At 40.8% G+C, this 21,757-nt stretch overlaps 2 protein-coding genes across 2 annotated transcripts; one reads left to right on the forward strand and one right to left on the reverse strand.

The window, feature by feature from the left end:
- Window positions 1-143: 143 nt before the first annotated feature.
- zgc:56235 (Voltage-dependent anion-selective channel protein 2-like) lies at window positions 144-8,978 on the reverse strand. The gene is made up of 9 exons (XM_056403495.1): window positions 8,832-8,978; window positions 7,019-7,089; window positions 6,429-6,478; window positions 3,395-3,547; window positions 3,230-3,282; window positions 2,426-2,647; window positions 1,824-1,974; window positions 1,679-1,736; window positions 144-1,573 (listed from the first exon to the last, which is right to left on the reverse strand). The coding sequence occupies exons 2-9, from the start codon at window positions 7,083-7,085 to the stop codon at window positions 1,482-1,484; spliced, it is 846 nt and encodes a 281-aa protein (XP_056259470.1). The 5' UTR covers window positions 7,086-7,089; window positions 8,832-8,978; the 3' UTR covers window positions 144-1,481.
- A 1,701-nt stretch (window positions 8,979-10,679) lies between these two features.
- slc25a1b (slc25a1 solute carrier family 25 member 1b) lies at window positions 10,680-20,622 on the forward strand. The gene is made up of 9 exons (XM_056404177.1): window positions 10,680-11,058; window positions 15,115-15,222; window positions 16,440-16,539; window positions 16,831-16,969; window positions 17,200-17,284; window positions 17,475-17,579; window positions 17,681-17,796; window positions 17,886-17,959; window positions 18,895-20,622. Exons 1-9 carry the CDS (start codon window positions 10,941-10,943, stop codon window positions 19,007-19,009), a joined length of 960 nt encoding a protein of 319 aa, XP_056260152.1. The 5' UTR covers window positions 10,680-10,940; the 3' UTR covers window positions 19,010-20,622.
- The last annotated feature ends 1,135 nt before the right edge of the window (window positions 20,623-21,757 follow it).

Here is a 21,757-nt window from a genome sequence, read left to right on the forward strand (position 1 = left end):
CTCAGTTTTCTCTCTGCACAGAACTCCAGCTGCTGAGGAAGACCTTAAGATGTGGTTAAAGCTCCAGAAAAAAGGCTCGTAAGTGTGGCAGTTTCTACCTTCCCACTTTATTTGGATGAGAAAAGAATTACAACTTTCACACATTGTTTTTAATAGTTTTTTTTATTATTAGAATTCCCTTAGTTAACATTGGAAAAACAATGAGGTACTGTGTCTATGTGACAAAGAAAAATGAGCCTTATAACGGTGATAACATAAGAAGATGGAAAACACAGTTTGATGTATGATAACCAAAAAAGAAAAAGGAAACAGGAAGGTCATGTGGGACACAACAGCTTCTGACTTTATCCTATCAAGCGTTAAGACTGGAATCACTCGGAGGACGATCAGCTGTGGTTTTATGTTCGGATCTGAGGAGCGGAGCCCTGACAGCAACGAGTGCAGTCCTCCAGCAACATGAGGAAACAGCTGTCCGCCAAGTTAAGACAACCGGTGCCGCTGAACTGCCGCGATATCTACGAGAGGGTACAGACACATGCGAGACAGCCTCCGCTGTCTTAGCGACCGCCGTGCCGACGCAGATAGATGAAAGCAATATTGTAGAAATGCAAAACTAACTACACAAGCTTACCAGAAGATTCCACCACATTGATTTCACCTACCGAAACGAGAGGTCACAGAGGGCTTAAAGATCAGGTCGGGGGCATCTGAACTCAACAGACTTTCATTGTTCCCGTAAAGCAATGCAAGTTTTGAATATCCTTCATTCAGTCCGTGCAGAAATCGAGTCTTTGCCTCCAAACTTTAGATATTTCAGTCATATGTTCATGAAATGTGCTGTATCAAAACCTTTTTATGGATTAAACAGTCCACAAATCTCAACAAACCATAATAAAACAAAAAAGAGAAAAACAGACACTCAGCACCTTTTTAACCAAGCAAAGAAGCTTTCAGCTCTGCATTCAGGTTTTCATCCTTACATGCTTTTTTTTTTTGTTTGTTTGTTTTTTAATAGTTTATTTTTGTTTTTAAGGAAGGAAGGAACAACTGAACACGGAAGCCTTAATGAGCTACACACGTACACCGACGCCTACTTCATCCAGGACCGACAGGGAAATAAATAGTGTCACTTCCGTAACCATAGAAACGGTAATAATCCACAACTACGCACCGCCAGCTTCAGGATCGACCTCACAACTCCTCTCGGGGGGGGGGGGGGGGGGGGGGGGGGGGGGGGGGGGCGTTTAAGCATGAAGCTGAGACTCGACTATCACTGTCAGAAATGCTCATGAAACGTGAAAACAGAGGGAGGGAGTGTGAGGGAGAGTCCAGAGAGGAGGAGCTACATGATGGTGGTGGACTGGGGCAGCAAAGTGTGTGTTTGTGTGTGTGTGTGTGTGTGTGTGAGGAGGGGGGGCAGAGGAGTGTGTGGTGATGTGATTCTGGGCTCTTCTTCGTTGGTGGCTCTTGACTTCTCCTCTTTATGCCTCCAGCTCGAAACCCATGCCGACTTTGTGTCCGCCGGCGTTGAAGTTCTTCCCGTCGATCAGGGCTGAGAGAGTAACCTTAACACCTGCAGACACACAGCGCAGGTCATATAAACATCTGTACAGTATGACAAAGATTTCATGATGTAAGTAAGGCATAAAAACTTGTCTGTGTGGGGAGGGGAGCATACCTGGCCGGAGGCTCTGGGTGTAGCCGACTCCGATCAGACTGGCATTGTTCACTTTGGCCTGCGGGGGTGAAACAAGAGAAGATGAAATGCAGCAGCAGAATGTGTTTGCGAGAATGTGCCTGAACGACAGAGCCGGAGAACTCACAGACAGAGAGGCGTCTTTGTCCAGCTTGTATTTGGCAGCGATGCCGAAGCGAGTGTTGTTGCTGCCGGCGGTCCAGGCCAGAGTGACCGCCGTCTCCAGCTCGTCGTTCACCTTCTGGTAGATAGAGCCGCCGAACTCGGTCCCATCGTTACTGAGAGAGAGAAGACACGGATTCAGAGCCTGGATTACTAACCTGAGAAAGTGGGCCCCAAAAACCCCCAAGTTTACTCTGTATCATTTGGGTCTACACAGCTTAATTAACTTCAGCCATGGTAGAGATCTATACAGCATGCACCTCTGCTGATCTGCTGCACCTAAAGCTGCAGACCCTTCACTGTTGTGACAGAGGGTCGTTTAACCTGAGCAGACTCTTTATCAAAGAAACAGATGTAGCAGGAAACACATGCAACCCGGGCTTTCAGTCCCTCACATGAGATGAATTCCAAAAACACTGGATCCTACATTGTCTGTTGGATAACCTCTCCCTGCCTGGTTCACGTCCAAGTCTTTCAGATTCCTCCACAGCCACATCAGAGATTCATGCAGCTGTTTTCCACAGGTTGAAACTTTTATTCAAAATGCAATGTCACTGGAGGACTCACACGTTGGTGTGCAGCTGGAAGTCTCCAGCCCTGTATCCGAGAGCGAAGTTGTTCTGGGCCAGTTTGGACTTGGCCGTGTCGAAGGCCATCTGGTAGCCGGCCAGCCAGCCCTCGTAGCCCAGCACGGCGGCGGCGTGGATGATGGGACCCTCGAAGTCCACGTCACAGCCCAGGTTCACGAAGTCGCGCTTGTAGCCCGTCTTCAGCTTCCCGCTCTTCTTACTGAAAAATAGGTTCAGGTTCGATCATCTACAATCCTCTAACGTTAAAGAAGAAGTGATGATGTTGTGTATAAACTATTCTGTGTGAATCCAAAGTCTGATACATCCTGATTAATCCACCGTCAGATGCTGTTTGTTTGATATAAACTACAGTGATCAGCTGTTTTCTGAAAATGAATTCGCCCAGTTTGTAAAGACCGTCAGCAGGAATCAATGAGCCTGAGGCCACAAACAGCAGAAACTGCTGAGAGAAAGACTAACACACTTCTGGACTGAGCTTCATCCTTTAATGGGCGAGGAGAAATAAATCTCGGTTCACATCGAAGGAGGTAAAAGTGAAGGAGGTTGTAAATGTTATGAAAGCGATTTCAAAAGGAGAAAACTCTCTAACTCCTCTGAGCTCCGTCTCACAATAGCGGCTAATTACTAACCGAACGGAGACGGGCAGGAAAAACTAGTCAGTGCTGTTACTTCAGTGTTCTCCAACCACCGGGCCTGACCCACAGTTTACACAGATTACATATCACTGTATCATGTGACCTCGCAGTATCTCTCTCATTCACACAAAGAAACGTGGTCTCACCCTGTGTTCGGTACAAAAGACGTGTCCAGGGCCACCTTCAGTCCTTGAGCCAGCTGTAGGTGAAGTTAACACCGTGTGTCAACAGGGACAGACTTAAACAATGCAGTTTTATCAGTGTGAACACTGTTACCACACACACACACACACACACACACACACACACACCTGGTCCTCCACAGTGACTTCAGTGGCCAGTGTGTTGTCTGTGTTCCACTTCTGGTTGAAGCTCAGGCCCAGCTCCTTCATCTTGTATTTGGTCTCCAGGCTCCCCGAGGCCTTCCCTGTGTCTGTGTTACTGGAGCCAGATGTGTTGAACTCCTGGCAGCGGGACGAGAGGGACACGGCGTCAGAGCACCGGCAGTCAGACAGACACAGGAAACGACAAACTGAGTGACTGACGGACAGACGGCGAGAACATGTGAAGCGGTAACAGAGAGTTTGTTTATAGAGAATCCAAAAATAAATGAGAGCGACACTTTAAAGACGGAGAGAAGGAGGTAAGAGCGGTGCAGACTACGACTGACACCAAACTGAATTATTCATGAACTGTGCAGGAATAAAATAAGGTTAGACGTTAAACAATAAACCAGACAGCCCTCGACATTAATCCATGCAAGACACCAGTGACATGAGACAGAAAACAAACTGATGAATCTGATCATGATACAACTAAAGCAGCGTCTTAAATTTCACTACGACAGAGTTAAAAACACTGATGAGGCTGCAGCCGTCATGTATCTGCCTGACGTGAGCATTAACCCTCACAGACATACAGCTGCAGTGATTTGTGTTAACGCTTTTTAGCTTTCAATATATACACATTATATTATTATATATACAGTCAATAAGTAACAAGACATTTCAGAACAGAAATGCCAAAGACGTGAAATGTTTTGTTTATTTTTAGATCATTCTTGGGGCCTTTTTTTTTAGCTTTTTAGAGAGAGAGAGAGAGAGAGAGAGAGAGAGAGAGAGAGAGAGAGAGAGAGAGAGAGAGAGAGAGAGAGAGAGAGAGAGAGAGAGAGAGAGAGAGAGAGAGAGAGAGAGAGAGAGAGAGAGAGAGAGAGAGAGAGAGAGAGAGAGAGAGAGAGAGAGAGAGAGAGAGAGAATCAAAATGTTTTAACTGTCTAATAGTTATTGGTATTAGCCTGAACAATACAGTGTTGTTCAGGCTATAATTAACTAGAGTTGCAATAATTGAATTACAATAAATCTGCATCTGTTAACTATCAGCAACTGATTCTTAATCTTCTTTAATAAACTTTATTTCTTTGTGTTTTGACTGTAGTTCAGACAAAACACATCTGAAGAACTATTTGATATTTTACAGATCAAACCGTCAATCAATTAACTGAGAAAATAATCAACAAATCAATCAATAATGACATTAATTGTGTCTACTGAGAACAGGCCTGGAAGACGACGCAGCACATGAATCCTCTAAAGCTAAAGTCCGGCGTTCCCCTGTGGCCGGGACGTGAGAGCGCCACGTCCGGTCAGTGACCTTTGTTCCATGTCATTCCTCATCTTTCTTTCTCACCCTTCATTTCCTGTCATCTCTTCACTGTGTCTCTCCAATATTAACGTAATAAAAATGCCCCAAAGATACCAGGACACTGTTCAAATCAAATTGTTTATTCACAGAAAAATAAATAGGAAATGAGAAGCAAAGTGACGACAGTCTAACCCGTCACTCAGTAAAATATAAATTCAATTTAATGAGGCGTTAATGACAGAAATGTCAGAGCAGCTATTTTAAGTAGTAACTAAGAAAATAATTCTAATGTGGAGAGATGTGGAGGTCATCATAGCGAAATATGTCCAAGCATTATTTTAAAAAAATCAGGAGGCTGTACATCTCAAATAATCATGCTAACATGCTAACATGCTAATATGTTAATGTTGTTCACTGTGTCGGTTTAGTGTGTTAGCATGCTAGCTTTTGATGATGATGGGAATGTCATTAGTTTTGCAGGTTTCTGATCATAAACCAAAGTATCGGACAAATTAAATGATGGTGCAAAATGAAAGGTCAAAGGATCAATGTTCATTGTCTGAGAACCACAAATGTCTGAATCAAAGTTTGTGCCAAATCTATCCAGCAAATTTCAATATATTTCACTATATAAGTGACAAATTTGATCAATTTTAACTAGATAAAATGATAAATTGGGAAGTCAATTTTCACAACCCATGAATTTTTTGTCAAGATATTTCAATGACAAACTAAAGTCAACCTCAAGGTGGCGCAAGAGGACAAGCCGGAGGATCTCCAAAGTCATAAAGACACATTATTCATCATTGATCATCAGTCCTTCATGTTTCCTCCAGGGACCTTGAATATTTGTTGTAAATTTAATGGCAAAGCATCTGATAGTTGCTGAGATGTTCTGGACTTTTATTCTGACCAAACAAGATTTTAGGAAACAGCACTGAGCATTTTTCACTATTTTCTGACTGACTTATTGAGACATTAATTGGCAGATTAATTGATAATGAAATGGTTGCCCTAAACTAAAGACGACTTGCAAACTGACTAAACGAAAAGGAAATGAAAATCACAAGAGGTTCGATGTGACAGAACATGGAAACAAAATCATTAATATTCATGCCGTGTGAATAATTATCACAAAGACAAAAAGAAAAACAACAACAGACCATGAAACCAACAGAAGAACAATGAGTGAGTGACGATGTGAAGAAACAGAGGACAGAAAACTAAATGAAAATGATCTTTTTTTCCAAAATCACACAGACAATCAGAGCTGACGGCTCCGACACCGATCTTACCATCTACATTAGAGCGCGAGCGGTCCGGGACAGAGGGCAGCAGCATGGAGACAGAGCAGGGGTTAGGAAAGGCAGGTAGAGAGACAGACAGGCCACTAACTCACACACACACACACACACACCTGTCGGCCTGTCATGTTTCTCTAGAACAGAGCACAGGTCGAGCCAAGCGCGTCTGCATCAGCCACTGGTCCACCTGGAAACCTTCAAGCTCCAGGGTCACAGCAGCAGTTCAGTTATTGCAATTACAAAAGGACAATGTAATGTAAGATGTGTATCGGTGTGACGTTGAATGAGGGGTAGAGACTGCAGCAGGAAAACCAGGGGGGAGATGGACTCTGCAGGAAGCAGCCGGAGAATGACAATAAAACAACAACAACAACAACAACAACAAAGAGAGAGTTCTTACCACTCCACTCTGCGATTTGGTCTTGAGGTCCAGCTTCACCACACCGAAGCCTGGAGGATTTCAGAAGACAGAGTCGTGTGTTAAACGTAAAGAAGCGCAAGATAAGTCCAAAGAGATTCAGTTAATTATCACAGGAGACAACAAGGTCCTGCATTAAACAATTAATCGATCCTCAAATTAGCTGCCAATTAACTTTCTGTCGATCAACTGATGGATCAATCGACTAATGACTGTCTCCTGGTGTATTAGGCGCCTGTGGGCAGAACTGATTTACTGCACTAATTGATTTTTATATACATTTTTGCATTAATGTGATAATCTAAAGGGAGTCTTATCGTAACTCATTAATAAAAATTACTATAAGGTTCCTTTTTTTACCAGTTAGAAATGGTAGTAACTCATTAGTAACATTAACAAGTAATAAGCATTAACTCGTCATATTTTCATGAATCTGCTCATATTATCTGCAAACTGAATAAGAGTCTTTCAGCTGGTCACACTGAAAAAACAGATGTGAAAAGATTCCGTGTTTCAGGAATTCTCAACAGTTAATAATTCCCACCTGGGGCTAAAATAAAGGCAGCACTCACCATAACCCTTGCTGAAGATATCCTTGGCGGACTTGCCCAGGTCTGAGTATGAAGGAGGGACAGCCATTGTGCTGCAGAAGATAAAGTCAGCCGTGTGATTATATGAACCTTTCTGTTTCAGCCACAAGTCACTGAGCAAATTCAACAGCAGACTGAGCGACGCGGTTTCTCTTTTCTACGCTCAGGTTGTCTGCAGTGTTCACCAGGTTAAAACTAAGGCTTTTTCAAACCTTTTTTAATACCATAGATAATTTAATTTAATACCTTTTTCGTGGTCAAACAGGTCAAAGAATGAGGGAAAACCAGTGCGAAAAAACAAGGCCTACAATTATTCATTAAGAACATGAATTTATACACATTTATATCACATTTTTGTCAGCACTTTCCAGGTTTCTTATAATTAATCAATTAATGTGACCTTCATTCATATAAGCAACAGAAAATTGAGGTATGGATTAACCAGTTATAAAAAAAAAAAATCAATTTGAGTTGATTTTTAAAGTGTTAAAGCTAACACTGAGCCTCCTAGCTTCTGTAGCAACAGCATCTGATCAGAAGACTGATGAAGAGAGTATAAGATCTGCCTGCAGCTCACAACCACATACATAAGTACAAAATTAGAACTAATGTTGTTGAATACAGCAGGAGAGAAAAATATTCAAGACTTTTTAATAAACTCTAACTGAAATCGATGCTTTTCAAGACTTTTCAAGGCCTGCAGAGACCGTGCGCACAGCTGCTGGAATGATTTAGCACTACAGCAACACCCTGTCACTATAATTATTGAGTCATGCATGATAGTTACCACACCATTAGCTGATCCCGAATGAAGGCTGTAAGTAGTTTACAGAAACATTTAAATCTTTGTGGTTTTGTCACATGTCCAAACAATGCAATAGCTGTCATATGGTTGAACTGTGAGCTTGCAGCAGAAAGGGAACAAGCTGTTCCTGTAGAGGCAGCATGGGAAGCTAACAACAAATGGGCTCTGCATCCGGCTTCAACAAGAAGCTAACGGTGCACATAAAAAGTCAAGAATGAAATGAGTCCTAAAATGTAAAAAAAAAAAAGAAAAAAAAAAGCACATTTAGAGCCCAGATGTGCACAGAGGTGTAAGAAACAGCTGATCAGGTGGATGTTAAAGCAGCAGAACAAAAGGCATCTCCTGTCCTGTGGTCAACACATCTCAAGGTTGTAAAGAAAAAAGGGGGCCCAGCACCTCACCACAGAGGCAGACCAGTGCTGCTAAAGCAAAACCACACTCTTATTTTAAATGTTTTCCAGCTGGATTAGACTAATGACCAGTGTGTAACAAGAGAGCTTGGTGCTACATGCATCTCTGCAGGGACAAAGGACAGCAGATGGGCCAGTGAAAGAGCTGTGGGGAGGGGTGACAGCTAGCTAGCTGCTGCCTCAGCTGCAGGGGCAAGAACAGGAGACAGACACTGACTCGTTAATGTTCATAGTAACGTTACTTTGTCCTGCCCTACCCCCCCCCCCCACTAAAACACAACCCCCCTCACATCCATTCAGCTAGCCACAAAGCGACCTACTAAAGTCGCTAAATGCGTTAGCTAGCATTACAGTTGTGAATCTCTGCACTATCACACAGGAAACCTATCATCCAGGGATTAAACTGTGCATTACCAGGCTAAACATCATTACATAACACAGCTACCGTCAGCTAAATCTCCCCTACGTGCTAGGTGTGTGGCTAACCTTGAAAAGAAACGATATCAAATGCGCATTTTACGTTAAACTCTGTGTTGCGCTGTGTTTTGAGGCTAACTAGCACTGCTAATTTCTTTCTTACCGGTGCAAAGGTGTTTGCAAGGTGGGAACTGCAGAGGGTGGAGTGTCCCTGGCGTGGTGCTGCTCCGTGGGATGACAGCTAGCCTAGCTTAGCACTGTCTATAACGGGGGGACAGGGCACAATGAAGGAGACATATGGAGCATGCGCGGTGGCGATGGGAAAAAAAGCGAACAAAGAGTCAATGCGGAAGCAAGAGTTTCATCCCCCCAAACACAACGTGCCTGGTTTTTTCTTTACCCCAGCTGTTTTCACAGGACAAAGAAGTGTTGGTGCACAAATTATACAGGGGTTGTAAACTGTAATTAATGGCTTTATTCATAGTTTTTCTGGTTATGTTTATTCCAGTAGCCATTTTGCCTATCTGTAAAGTTGCTTTGTGTCGTTTTGTGGCCATTCTGCCTGTTTTGTCGTGATCTTGTCTCTTTGTAATTGCTTTGCATTTTCTTGAGGTCATTTTCAATGTATTTGTGGTCATTTTGCATATTTCACTAGTCATTTTGCATCTTTTTGCCTATCTTTGTTGTTGTTTTGCATCTTTTTGTAGTTGTTTTGCATATTTTTATGGTCCTTTTCAGCGTTTTTGTGGTCATTTTGTATATTTCACTAGTCATTTTGCATCATTTTGAATCTCTTTAAAATTGCTTTGTGTGTTTTTGTGGCCTTTCTGCCTATTTTGTCGTGGTTTTGTGTCTCTTTGTGGTCATTTTATGTTGCCCCAGGACCCTTACCCAGTAGATCAATTTAGTAATCCAGCTATGCTTATAGATCAAATCATAATCCAATTTAAAAAATACAAATTTTTCAGAAAATCATCCTTTGTGACTGATGTATTATGATAAATTACATTATAATACTGATGCATTAACACTTCAGCAACATTTTACTGTTGTAGCTGCTCCAGGTGGAGCTGCTTTTAACTACTTCATATACAGTCAGATATTTTAGGTCAGTGGTTCCCAACATGGAGGTCAGGCCCCTTCAAAGAGCTAAATCTTAAGGGTCATATGATGATTAATTGGAGAAAAAACAAAGTTCTGATACAGAAATATAGGAGAGTTTTACTTCTTTGGGCTTCAAATAAATGTATTAAATTAAGCTATCTGAGAAATTTAAAGTGGAAATTTCTCTTTCATGGAATAATCCCAACCTCAGTTAGACACTGTTTGTTTTTGTGAGTGGTCACAAGCCAAAAAGACGCTGGAAACACTGGTTTAATCTTTAACATATGATTTATTATTTTTTATTTGTATTTATAAACTAATGTTTTTTTTTTTTATTTATTTAAAAGTTAAATCTCAAAAGTAACTAAAGCCTTAAGTTGTTAAATAAATATTATATGCTAAAAAAAATCTTGCACATAAAAAAGCTCCTGGAAGTGTAAAGCCCCCACCCATCTTCACCTGCTATTAAAATGAAATTCAACTCTATACTAAGTCCCTGAAATTATTGAAATCCAAACCTTTATGTATTACTAAAAATAACTTCCCTAATGAAGTGCCTTAATATGCAAGTTTTTATTCATTTGATAATTTTCTAATAGTTATTTTATGATTTACTGTGTTTAATTTATTTTAATGTTGTAAAAGGTAAAAGCATAAAAAGTAAATGTAAACTGGTTGCGAACAGCGCCCCCTAAAGACCATGTGTCGCATTTAAAGTGGGCAGGAAAGTTTCAATGAGCAACCGGCGAATGAGAGGCCTGTGTCGGCGTCGAGCAGAGAATCCCTCCGGTCCTCCTTAAATGTTTGTGAAAAACATGGCGCTTTCCGCGTCGGGGAGGAGGAGGAGGAGTGTTGCACCCTGCCCCGCCCTGAATGAACACTGACTCGACGCTATTAGCCTGTATGTGTGTGTGTGTGTGTGTGTGTGTGTGTGTGATGGTGATAACTTCACTGTCAAAACTACACACGCATTGTCAAGTCCAGATCAGCACCAAAAGTCCAATGGTCAGCGCCGCCCGCTCGGTCTTTGAATGCATCACGACTCCTGCTGCACAGAGCTCCCGGACTGCATGAGGGCTTGAAGGCTGACTGGGTTTGCGGCAACTGAGCACGTCCGTATTGACCGAAAAAAAGAAAAGAAAAAAAGTTTGGCCAGTGTATCGCAGTCATGTCAGGACAACCAAGCTTCGTGAACCCGTTCCACAGACCCCGGTGTTTGGCCGCTGCTGCTGCGGCTCCGGCGGGGAAAGCCAAGCTCACGCACCCCGGCAAGGCGATTCTGGCAGGTAAGAAAGTTTCTACGGAACTTGTGCAGCTTCTTTTCTTTCTTTTTTTTTTTACCTACAGAGGCGGCTGTTAAAAGTTGTTTACAAGTTTTGAGCAGTATCTGCAGATGGGATCACAGGCCGTGGCTGCAGCACTGTTCTGTATTGTTGCACTTATCTTACATGCACACGGAAGGAGCTGCGTGCACTGCAGGCAGGACAAAGTGGGCTAGATGTAGTGCACCATGAAGGGCTTGTCTGAAAGGCTGGCTGTCTGCAGGCCCTGCAAAGCCTTGAGTCCAGTTTCCTCTAAAAGAAAAAGCCTTGAAAAGGTATTAAAAAGTGTGAAATGTTGTTTACTATATGAAAATGTGATAAATAAAACCATGCACTTGGCTGTATCCTCCCCACTGGTTCTCATTGATATCTTTCATACTATATAAGTTTGAAATGGGGATTAAATTTCATGGTATGTGTTTGACCTGCAGGAATTTCAACAAAATCTTGTGGCACCAAGGAAAATGTTTTAATTTCAGACCAGATTTAGGCACAAACGTATCAAGTTTTTTCCTCCCAGGTCTGCCAGGACAGATAATCTGAGTCTACAGTAGCAAAGCTTGGCTTAGAGTTGGAGGACGGACAGTCTGGTATGTCCTGGGATTTGCAGACTAAATGCATATGAAAGATATTATGCTCTGCTTCATGGTTCAACGTCGCCTATAAAGTCACAGGGAATCCTGTTGCAGCGCAGAAAATGCTTTAAATTTAAAACCAGATTACTGGCTGAACTCGTCATGTTTGGACAGTCTGGTTCGTCCTAGGACTTGAAGCCTGTAACTCAGACCTCCTGGTTGAAATGAACTCTGACTGCTGCCCCGTCTCATTAGTCAATCAGTGACAGATGCTCAAACTTCACACAGAGCTCAGGGTGTACCACAGGGCGATCCCTACTGATAACACTGCAAGAAAGAGCCGAGCCACAACATGGCTCAATCTACCGTTTGTTCATTTTTGAAGATTAGAAATTCAAAAGCAAAGTTTTTATTTTACGTATATAACCGTTATCAGTGTGGTCAGTGTTTTCTGTTGACCTAGTGACCTTAGGGTGTGTGTGCTCGGAGGCCTCGGCCTCCCGGTTCAGCGTCATGAGCCACGATGACAAAGCACATTGCTCCGTCAGCCCCTTACACACACATTCACCTGTGTTACAGCAAGTTCAGTTCAGGAGCAAAAGGGGGCACAAACGGTCACGATGGTTCTCCCCGCTAAACTCTAACACAGAGTATAGTAAGAATGACGAGCCAAAACGAGCTCACTGTCACTGCATGAAATCAATCCTGATGAGAGGTGTGAGCGAACAGGATGACGAGGCAGCTGTGAGCAAGTCACAGGAGAACAGTGAGATCACATGCCGAGGATTTAAACCACTAATCCCCCCTGAATCAGACAGCACTGATATTATAGTGCGGGTAAAAATCATCTCTAATGCACATTAACGTCTCATTAACACGCTGTTTTTTTACACTTGGTTGTATAAACAAATGAGATATAATGTGTTTCTTAATGAGCTTTAGACGTTTATGATTATGTTACCTTCAGACGGAGCCAGGCTAACGGTTTCCCCCTGTTTCCAGTCTTTATGCTAAGCTAAGCTAAGCTAACCAGCTCCTGTAGTTTAAGACACTCTTCTCATCTAACTCTTGGCGAGATGCCAAAATGCCAAATTCCTTTTTAAAAAAGTGGGACATTAAAAGTAGAACTTGATCAACATTAGATATTAACAGAAGAAGTGAATGATTACACTTCCCTTCTTAGTGTCAGAGCGGGCCTGAGTGCTTTTTACATGTGTTTTATCTTGAATATTTGAGATAAATGTAAAGATTACATGTTTGATGCAGGTGTGTTTATAAACAAAATGACATGACAGGTCTTTCCCTGCGTTCATGTGGTGTCGGAATAATCTGAAAAATTAGTTTCAGACTGGGAAAATTCACCTGAACGCCCCTCAAGTCGGTGAGTAGCCGGGTTGTGATGTCGTATATGCAAAAACATGGCGGGTGACAGTGAGTATTTGGTTGATGGTGAGAAAGTTTTCATTAATGGTGCAAATTCACGTCTTGCATATCAATTGTTTTTGCTAAAATTCAATTTCTAATATGTTGTTAGCTTGTTACCGTTAGCTGCTGTCCACATAGAGCGACTGAGAGAAGTTATTTATTAGCAGTCACCCTGATGATAAGTAACACAAACACTGCAAACAGCTTTAAACGTCTTCTTTGTGGCGTCCATGTTGTTTCCACATTCTGACTTCAAAGCGCATGAACACACCGAAGTCAGGCTGACCGACGCCATCCCGAGGGGCAGTGAATGCAGCAATTTTTCCTGGCAGACACCCTGACTGTGCCACAGCAGGAGAAGCACAGGTGGAAGCGGTGACATTAACGGTGTAGCCGTGATTAATGTCATCACACCTGAGTTTCTCCTCCTAATATAAAGCTGTTTTTCCACCTGCTTCCATTTGTAAAGAAGTGTGTGTCAGTGCCGCAACTATCTGTAAAGAAACAGGTCGTACATGAACACCTGACAGTCGGCCCCTCTTCCCCCACTCACTTTAAAAAAATACCTTGTTCAAGTCTGCGTACATGTTGGACTCGATAAACTGGTTCTGTATCTTTTTCCAGCTTGAGTATCCGGACGTAAAGCAGGTACACAGACGCCTGTGTGCAGAAGATGTGGATGATGATGTGGCCATTGTTTCTGATTCAAGCCTAATTAGTAGGTTCAGCTACAGCTGTAAAACCAAAGCCTCTAACCAAAATAAATGCCTGGGTGTGTCATAACCAGCACTGTCCGATCCCCAGGCCGAAAACACATGTGATGTTTCAGTGAAAACAGTGATTTGTCGGTCTGTAATCTTGTGACTGTGCGTGCACGCTCAGCTTGACTTGCTTGTCTAAATGGAGTCGAGAAGCAGTGGTGTGTTTGATTTCTCTGCATGACGTGCCAGTAGAAAGAGTGCATGTTGAAGGCAGCAACAAAGAGCCCTTTTTTTTTAAAATGTGAGACTGAATTGAAGCTCTTTACTTTTTCAGTCTTCAGTTTTTATTTTTTTAACATTCACTTGCTTCTCCAGGCCTGAATAAGCCAGGTTCACTGAACACAGGGACCTTTTGAGTTAAAGCACATGGATTCCAGTGGGGCAGAAACTTGTTCTACACTTACTACACTTTAATGACAGAAAGCTCCGGTTTCCTTCACTTCACCGTACGCTCTGCAAACTTGTCACGTGTCGCACAGCAGAGGGATCAGACCACCATCTGAATGCTTCTGTGTGTTGTTGTTACGGCAATGTGGTAAACTCTATGTGCTCTGGAGGCTACACACCCCCTTGACTTGGATCGGGGCCTGAAGGGGGGAGTATCTGTGGGCAGAATCGCACTGTATCAGCCGAGCCAATCAGCCGCCGGCTGCCTGTTTGCTGTTGAACGGCAGATGTGTGACAGCCAGTGTTTTAAGGTGGAGCTGCTCTGTGCTGTCGCTGAAACTGTGCAGCAAACACGAGTGCAACAGTCATATACAGCTTCCTCTGGTGGCTGCTAACGTGCACCTTGTTGATAGGAAAACTGAAAACACCTTAAACTGTATTTTACCACCCACAATATTTTTGCAAAATTAATTTTAAAATATTTCTTGCATCTGTTTTTTGTGTGTATTTTTTTAAAGCATGTTGTGTAGCATCTTTTTGTGTTAAATTTGCTTTATAAATACAGTTTCATTATTATCATTATGAGAAAGTCTGCATGATTATTGTGGCATTATCTTAAAAGGAAATGATTGTGAGTCAAGAAAAGCATATAATTTTATATTCTCATGAAGTATATGAGAACCTAACATTTCAAACAGTGGAGATTGTGAATATTATTCATTCAGGAAGTTTATTATATAACGAAAAACTAGATTTTTCCCATCAGTAATTTGTTGACCGCAGGTGTTTGGTGTGTTTGTTTGTGGCGCTTGTTTCTTGCCTCCTTTGTTAAAATCACTCTGAGCTTAAAGGAGAGTTTTCTGTTATTTCAGGTGGGATCGCAGGAGGCATCGAGATCTGCATCACCTTCCCCACAGAGTACGTGAAAACGCAGCTGCAGCTCGACGAAAAGGCAAATCCTCCCAAATACAAAGGCATCAGTGAGTAATCTAACACCGCTGGACTCCAGCAGAGCCTCTTAACATGTTGTTTATCTGGAGCTGTCGATCATAGAGACAAAAATATCCATAAAGGAAACACATTTAATGGCGCTCTTGAGGAGAGTTAGATTAAAAAAAAAAAAATCAGTGTCATTCTTAGGCTTGTTTGTTAAATATGAAGTTACAGGAGACAGTTAGCTTAGCATAAACTGTCGGCCTTGCTCTGAACAAAGGTTTAAAAAAAAGAAAAGAAAAGAAGACGCTTTAAATCATGTGTATAAATGTCAGTTTGTAGTTTCCTGGGTCGTTCTGCGGCGGACTAGTCCTTGGCCAGGTGTAGTGACTCTCTGCTGAATGTACCTGGCTAGGTGTTTCCATCTGCTTCCAGCCTTTATGCTAAGCTAAGCTAACTGTCTTCCGGACAGACATGAGACTGATCTTCTCAGTGACAACTACTCTTCTAAATGTGATCATTCTTATCATCATCATCATCATCATCTTCTTACTTATTTTGTAGGTTCGACCAAACATTACCAAGTGCAGCTTTCCCCTATTAGAATATGAATATCTTAATGTTTGAACTATGTCATACAACTGTTGTTTTTATATTGCGATTTTTCCTTTTTCTTTTTTTGAGTGTCTGACTTTGTCGTTTTACCCCTTTCAAATACTTTATAAATATATTATAGTTATATAAATACAATTTCATCATCAGGAACTGGTTATTGATTAATGATTTGTGTTCACTGAACTGACGTCTAAGGTCTAAAGTGTCAGCACTACAGAGTTCATCAGCTACGTATTTTTAGCTGATTAATAATCCATTGTAGGCCGGGGTGTTGCGATGTTGCAGATTTGAGTGCAAACATGAGCAGATGTTTATTTGCGCAGTAAGTTGGCCTCTGTTATCTGTCCAATGAGAGCTTGTGAACTTTGGCACAGACCATGTTTGTCTGTGGAAACTCAGTATGAAGGGCTGTTGTTTCTGGCTGCAACAGACACTATTCTCAACAACTAACAGTTACAGCAGCAGTATTATAACAATGCAGCTGCTGATGAGGTGAACTGACTAAGCTTTTCTTGGCTGCAGCGCTGCAGGTTTTTCATACCAAAGCAAGAAATCACTGTTTAAGCTGCCTACCTCCCTCTTTGTCATCTTTGATGTTTCTTCTTCTGTCACTCATCCCTCTCCCTGTTTTCCTGTCTTTCTCCTGCAGCTGACTGTGTGAAGCAGACGGTGAACAGTCATGGGGTGAGGGGTCTTTACAGAGGCCTGAGCTCACTGCTGTACGGCTCCATACCTAAAGCAGCCGTCAGGTACACGTGCGAACACAATCACACATGATATGACGTATGACAAGATCGGATCGTGCATTATATTATTTCCAATATATCTCGTACCACTTCCCAACAAGTCGTTTAATTTGAATATATATTCGTCTTGAATTGTTATTTATACAAAACAAGTAAATTATAATCATCAGATTGTGCTCTATTTTCCATCACAGATTTATTGAAAAAAAGAAAAAATAATTTGATGATAAAAATATTTCGTAATTGATTTTGTCATTGCTTAATACATTTTCTTTTCTCCGTTAATCTCTGCAGATTTGGGGTGTTTGAGTTCCTCAGTAATAAGATGCGTGATGAGAGCGGGAAACTGGACAGTAAGCGAGGGTTCCTCTGTGGCCTGGGGGCCGGAGTTGCAGAAGCTGTGGTTGTTGTCTGTCCTATGGAGACAGTTAAGGTAAAAAAAAAAACAAACAGTTACTTACCTCATTAGTTCTCCTTTCACTCATCCAGTCCTCCTCACGCCCAAACAAAATATGTGTGAGGAGTTTTTGTTACTCAGAGCATGACTGTTTGCAAAACCTGGCGTGCCTCAGATTTCCAGGGCTTCTGCGCTCGTCTTCCATCCTGACTCTTTGACACTTTGGCTTGTAGAATTTATCAATCACTGTCTTCGTGTCATTTTAGGTCAAATTCATCCATGATCAGACATCAGCAAACCCCAAGTACAGGGGATTTTTCCATGGGGTGAGGGAGATCATTCGAACTGAAGGTAAGGAGGTTATGCGTTATACTGCCACCTACTGTTCCATCTCCATGAAAGGAAATTAGATTTCAAGTTATATGAGTCATCACATCCATTATGTAGAGGATAATATTCTTCCTCCTGAAAGGTCCATTAATCTAAGTGCTGTGACAGTTTTACTTTTGATAGATCACTGATAACACTGATGTTCCCCCAGGACTGAAGGGGACGTACCAGGGCCTCACAGCCACTGTACTGAAGCAAGGCTCCAACCAGGCCATCCGCTTCTATGTCATGACTTCACTGAGGAACTGGTACAAAGGTGCGTGACTGAACTAATCTCTAATCAACACATGAAACCAAAAATACAACCAAAAGAATCATCTTTTATTTTTTATTTTTTGTTTTTTTTTTAATACAAAGGTGATGACCCCAACAAAGCCATTAACCCTCTGTTAACTGGACTGTTTGGAGCTGTGGCTGGTGCTGCCAGTGTGTTTGGAAACACTCCGCTGGACGTCATAAAAACCAGGATGCAGGTCAGTTGAAGAACATGTTCATCATGTCTTCTAATCTCATAATTCAACCCCGAGCACAGTGACCAACACGTATGTGTTTTATTCAACAGGGTCTCGAAGCTCACAAGTACAAAAGCACAATGGACTGCGCCGTCAAGATCATGAAGCACGAGGGACCAATGGCGTAAGTTCATATTCAGGGTGGATGTGATGTATGGAAAATGAAGTAATTGCCCGATGTCTCCGAAAACAGTTTGATGATAATGACAGTTGGATTTGGCTTCATACTGTGAAAGGTTCTCACTCTTGACACATTGATAATTCAGCAATAATTTGAACTTTTGAAACGGCAGGTAACAAGAGACCAGAATGCGTCTTTATTCGTTTTGACGAGTATGAATTAAAGCAATAGTTTGACCTCTGTTCGATCACGCTGAGACGATCTATAGGACTCTCATGTTAGGACCATTTATTATGATATGATGTTTAAAACTGATTTTTAGACCAACGTTACCATGGTAACAATCAATGACACCTGCGCAACAACAAACAGGAAAACCTGGCTCATCATTTGTGGTTTGCTAACATAGTGTAGAGATGTAGAGAGCAAAGAGAAGAGAACGTTTTTTTTTTTTTTCAAATCGGATTTTGCTTTTTATTGTTTCACTCTTTGCTGATTTTCCAAAGTAAAACGTCCTTTTAACTGTAGAATTCTTCCAAAAGACAAACATTTTCTGCTGAGGTAAATGGAGCTCAGCAGTTCGGTCATTTTTTTTTTTCATACTGAAAAAAGTCTTAATTTACCCAGAATTCATTGTAGAGCAGTCTGGCTGTAGGTAGTGGTAGGTAGTTGAGAACTAAACTAGTTCATCAATGGATGAATTCAGACATCTATCTGAAGTCTGACTGTTTGTTATATCCTGGTCTAAGTCAAAGTCTGTCTTTGTGAACCTGGCCCCAGTTCTTGGGGTACCACTGCTGTGGAGTGCCTCAAGGTACCGTCCTGGGGCCACTTATATTCTCCCTCCATTTGGCCATTTAAGTCATAAACCTGCTTTTTCACAACAAATTGATGTCACTTCATTCAGCATATTCACTCTCTCTCTTTGTTCCACTCAGGTTCTACAAAGGTACTGTTCCTCGGCTGGGTCGGGTGTGTATGGACGTGGCCATAGTCTTCATAATCTACGAGGAGGTCGTGAAGGTCCTGAACGTAGTTTGGAAGACGGACTGAAATGGGACCAGCCCCGGTGCTACACAAGCAGGAGTTTTAGGACAGGCCATCCACATTACAAACCAGGCCGGGTCCTAAACCAGTCTCCTTAAACACTGCTTCTAGGTTCTAATATCTACCTCCAAGTGATTTTCAGAAAGAAAGAAAGGGACTGGTATGTTCTTGATTTTTATTTATAACTATTAGAAGTGGAAGTATTATCTGCATGAAAAAAGCTCCGGATTGCAGAGTCAGTGCTTACACTTGATCTTTTTTTCTTAAATTCCAGAAGGGGGAAGTTCCTTAAGAGCTCAGGGAAAGGAACAGGGCATTTATTTACATCTGTTTAACTAGAGAAATGGGAACAACGTCAGCACAAAGAAGTGTGTCTCACCTGCAGCTCTTTGAGTTATATTCAGTTATATTAAAGCTGTATGTTCTTAATCAAAAAGACACCAATACCCAACCCAACATAATGTGATTCAGACTTTATAAACAAAAAAATTATACTTGAAAATGAGAGATTTTACAAGAGATCAAATTTTTAAAGCCCTCTTTACATGCAAGTATTTTTCCTTCTTTTAAAAGACTGTTCAAAATCATTATTTCATTCAGTGCCTGGTGGAATAATTAATATTCAGATATCACATGCTGCAGAGGTTTAAGTACATTAAGAACTTAATGCCTCAAGTCACGATAATCAAATTAATCAACATCGTAGGAGCCATAGAGATGCGATTATGCATACATTGCATATGTACTCAATTTATTTAGAAATGCACATTTCCACAAAATGGGGGGCTGAGGTTGCGTAAAGAGGGTTCACTTTTAAGTTGCAGAGATGTTTTAATCAATTAACTTACTAGACTTATGCTATAAAAAAGTGCCTATGTATTATATGATTCATTTTGAGATCTTTTGAGATTAAGAATGATTGAATGTTGTACGTACTTAGTCACTACAGATTGTTTTTAAAAATGTACTCAGTTGCACATACTGCACTGGTGCCTGATGTTTAATTCTAGGCAACATCTGAGATGTTCATATCTTCTCAAATCATCGTAACTGTTAGTAGGAATTTTTTGCTTCTAAATTTTTAATTGCCTTCAATGCATAGAGATGCCTGTTTGAGAAGTGCCATTAATAGTGCCTTCCATCTCATTCCATGGAGGATGAGTGGGGTAGGATAGCTTTTATTGCAGATTTTCAGGTTCTGTTTTTTTTTTTTTTAATTTTTAACTATGTATTATTAATTGCCTTTACTTTTTACATCAACTGACAACCCAATGTGCCAACTGCTGCTCAGAAATATAATGCCATGTTATAGACTGGAAGTTTGTAGTTTATGAGTCTTGACATGTTTACATGCAGTGCAATTAATTTTTCATTTTTATTTTTTGCTCATCACACGGTCTTTGTGTAGAATACACAATGTTTACTTTGAGCTCCCTTTTCCATCTTCATGTTAAACTGGGCCCTGCATACGTATAGAATTATGTCATAGATATTTAAATATCTGTGGAGTTTTCATAATGTCAACTGAAAGTTTTCCTGTAGCTAAACACAGTATTGTGCCTTCAGTCTAATTAATTCTAATATTGTATGCTCACAAATAAACTCTGGATCAGACTGTTCACATTGTTGTGTTCATTTCAGCAGTAGTAGAAAAGTACATTTACTTATGGATTACACGTAAGTACAGATTTGAGGTACTTGTACTCTCATGCTGCTTTGTACTTCTACTTTACTACATTTCAGATGTGAATATTTCAGTTTTTACTCCACAACACTTATTTGCACTTTGCAAGTTGCAGCACTTATTACTGTACAAATTAAGATTTTTTTTAATACAAAACATGAAGAGCTTAGAAAATATCATACTGTGTTAAATTTGATTTAAACTACCCAATAGTATTCACAAGTAGAGCTGAAACCATTGGTTGATTGATAGACAATTTTTTAGTAATCTTGGAGTTTTGACTGTTGATTGAGAAAACAAACATTGACTGTCACTGTAGAGTCAGGTTATTGTGCAGCATACTTCACAATCAATTATTTGATAAAAAATAATCAGAAGACTAATCAATAATAAACATTATATTATTGCATGAATAATAATTTAATGATGTAACACTATAACGGATGCAGGAGATTTTCCTGCACTACTTTTACTTTTGATACTTTAAGTACATTTTCCTGATTATACTTGCATATGTTAGTAACATTTTCAGTGCGGAACTACAGAGTGGTATTAATACTTTTACTTAAGTTAAGAATCTGAATACTTCTTCCATCACTGCATTTCAACCATCATCCTTTTTTCTCAAACTTGTAAATTCTTGGCTGAGTGTGAACAATAATAAAAACATCCTCCTACTTATGGCCAAGTGTAAAAGTCACTTTCAAGCAACATCATATCTGCATAGAGAAGGAATAGCCAATCAGAGATAAATATCTGCTAATTGTACTTAAAAAAAATCCTTATTCCTTATTCAGTGGTATCTTATTCTGAAAGAACATTTATAAATATACATGTATTAGTTAATTTTATCTATGTGAAATGTATAAATACTTGGGAATGATTAACATTTATTCAATTTACTATATGTATAATGCCAAATACTGATGAAAGTTTGAAATTTCATAAAATGGACACTGGTCTCATTTATTCTGATTATAGTATTTGCTGTTTTTAGCATTTTTGCGTCGTGACCTTGCTTCGCGCCTTTGGGACTCTGCGCTTGCCGTAGTTGTCAGTGCGGACCGGAC

The sequence above is a fragment of the Seriola aureovittata genome, chromosome 18 (assembly GCF_021018895.1).
Source record: "Seriola aureovittata isolate HTS-2021-v1 ecotype China chromosome 18, ASM2101889v1, whole genome shotgun sequence".
In the NCBI taxonomy this organism is placed as follows: Eukaryota; Metazoa; Chordata; class Actinopteri; order Carangiformes; family Carangidae; genus Seriola; species Seriola aureovittata.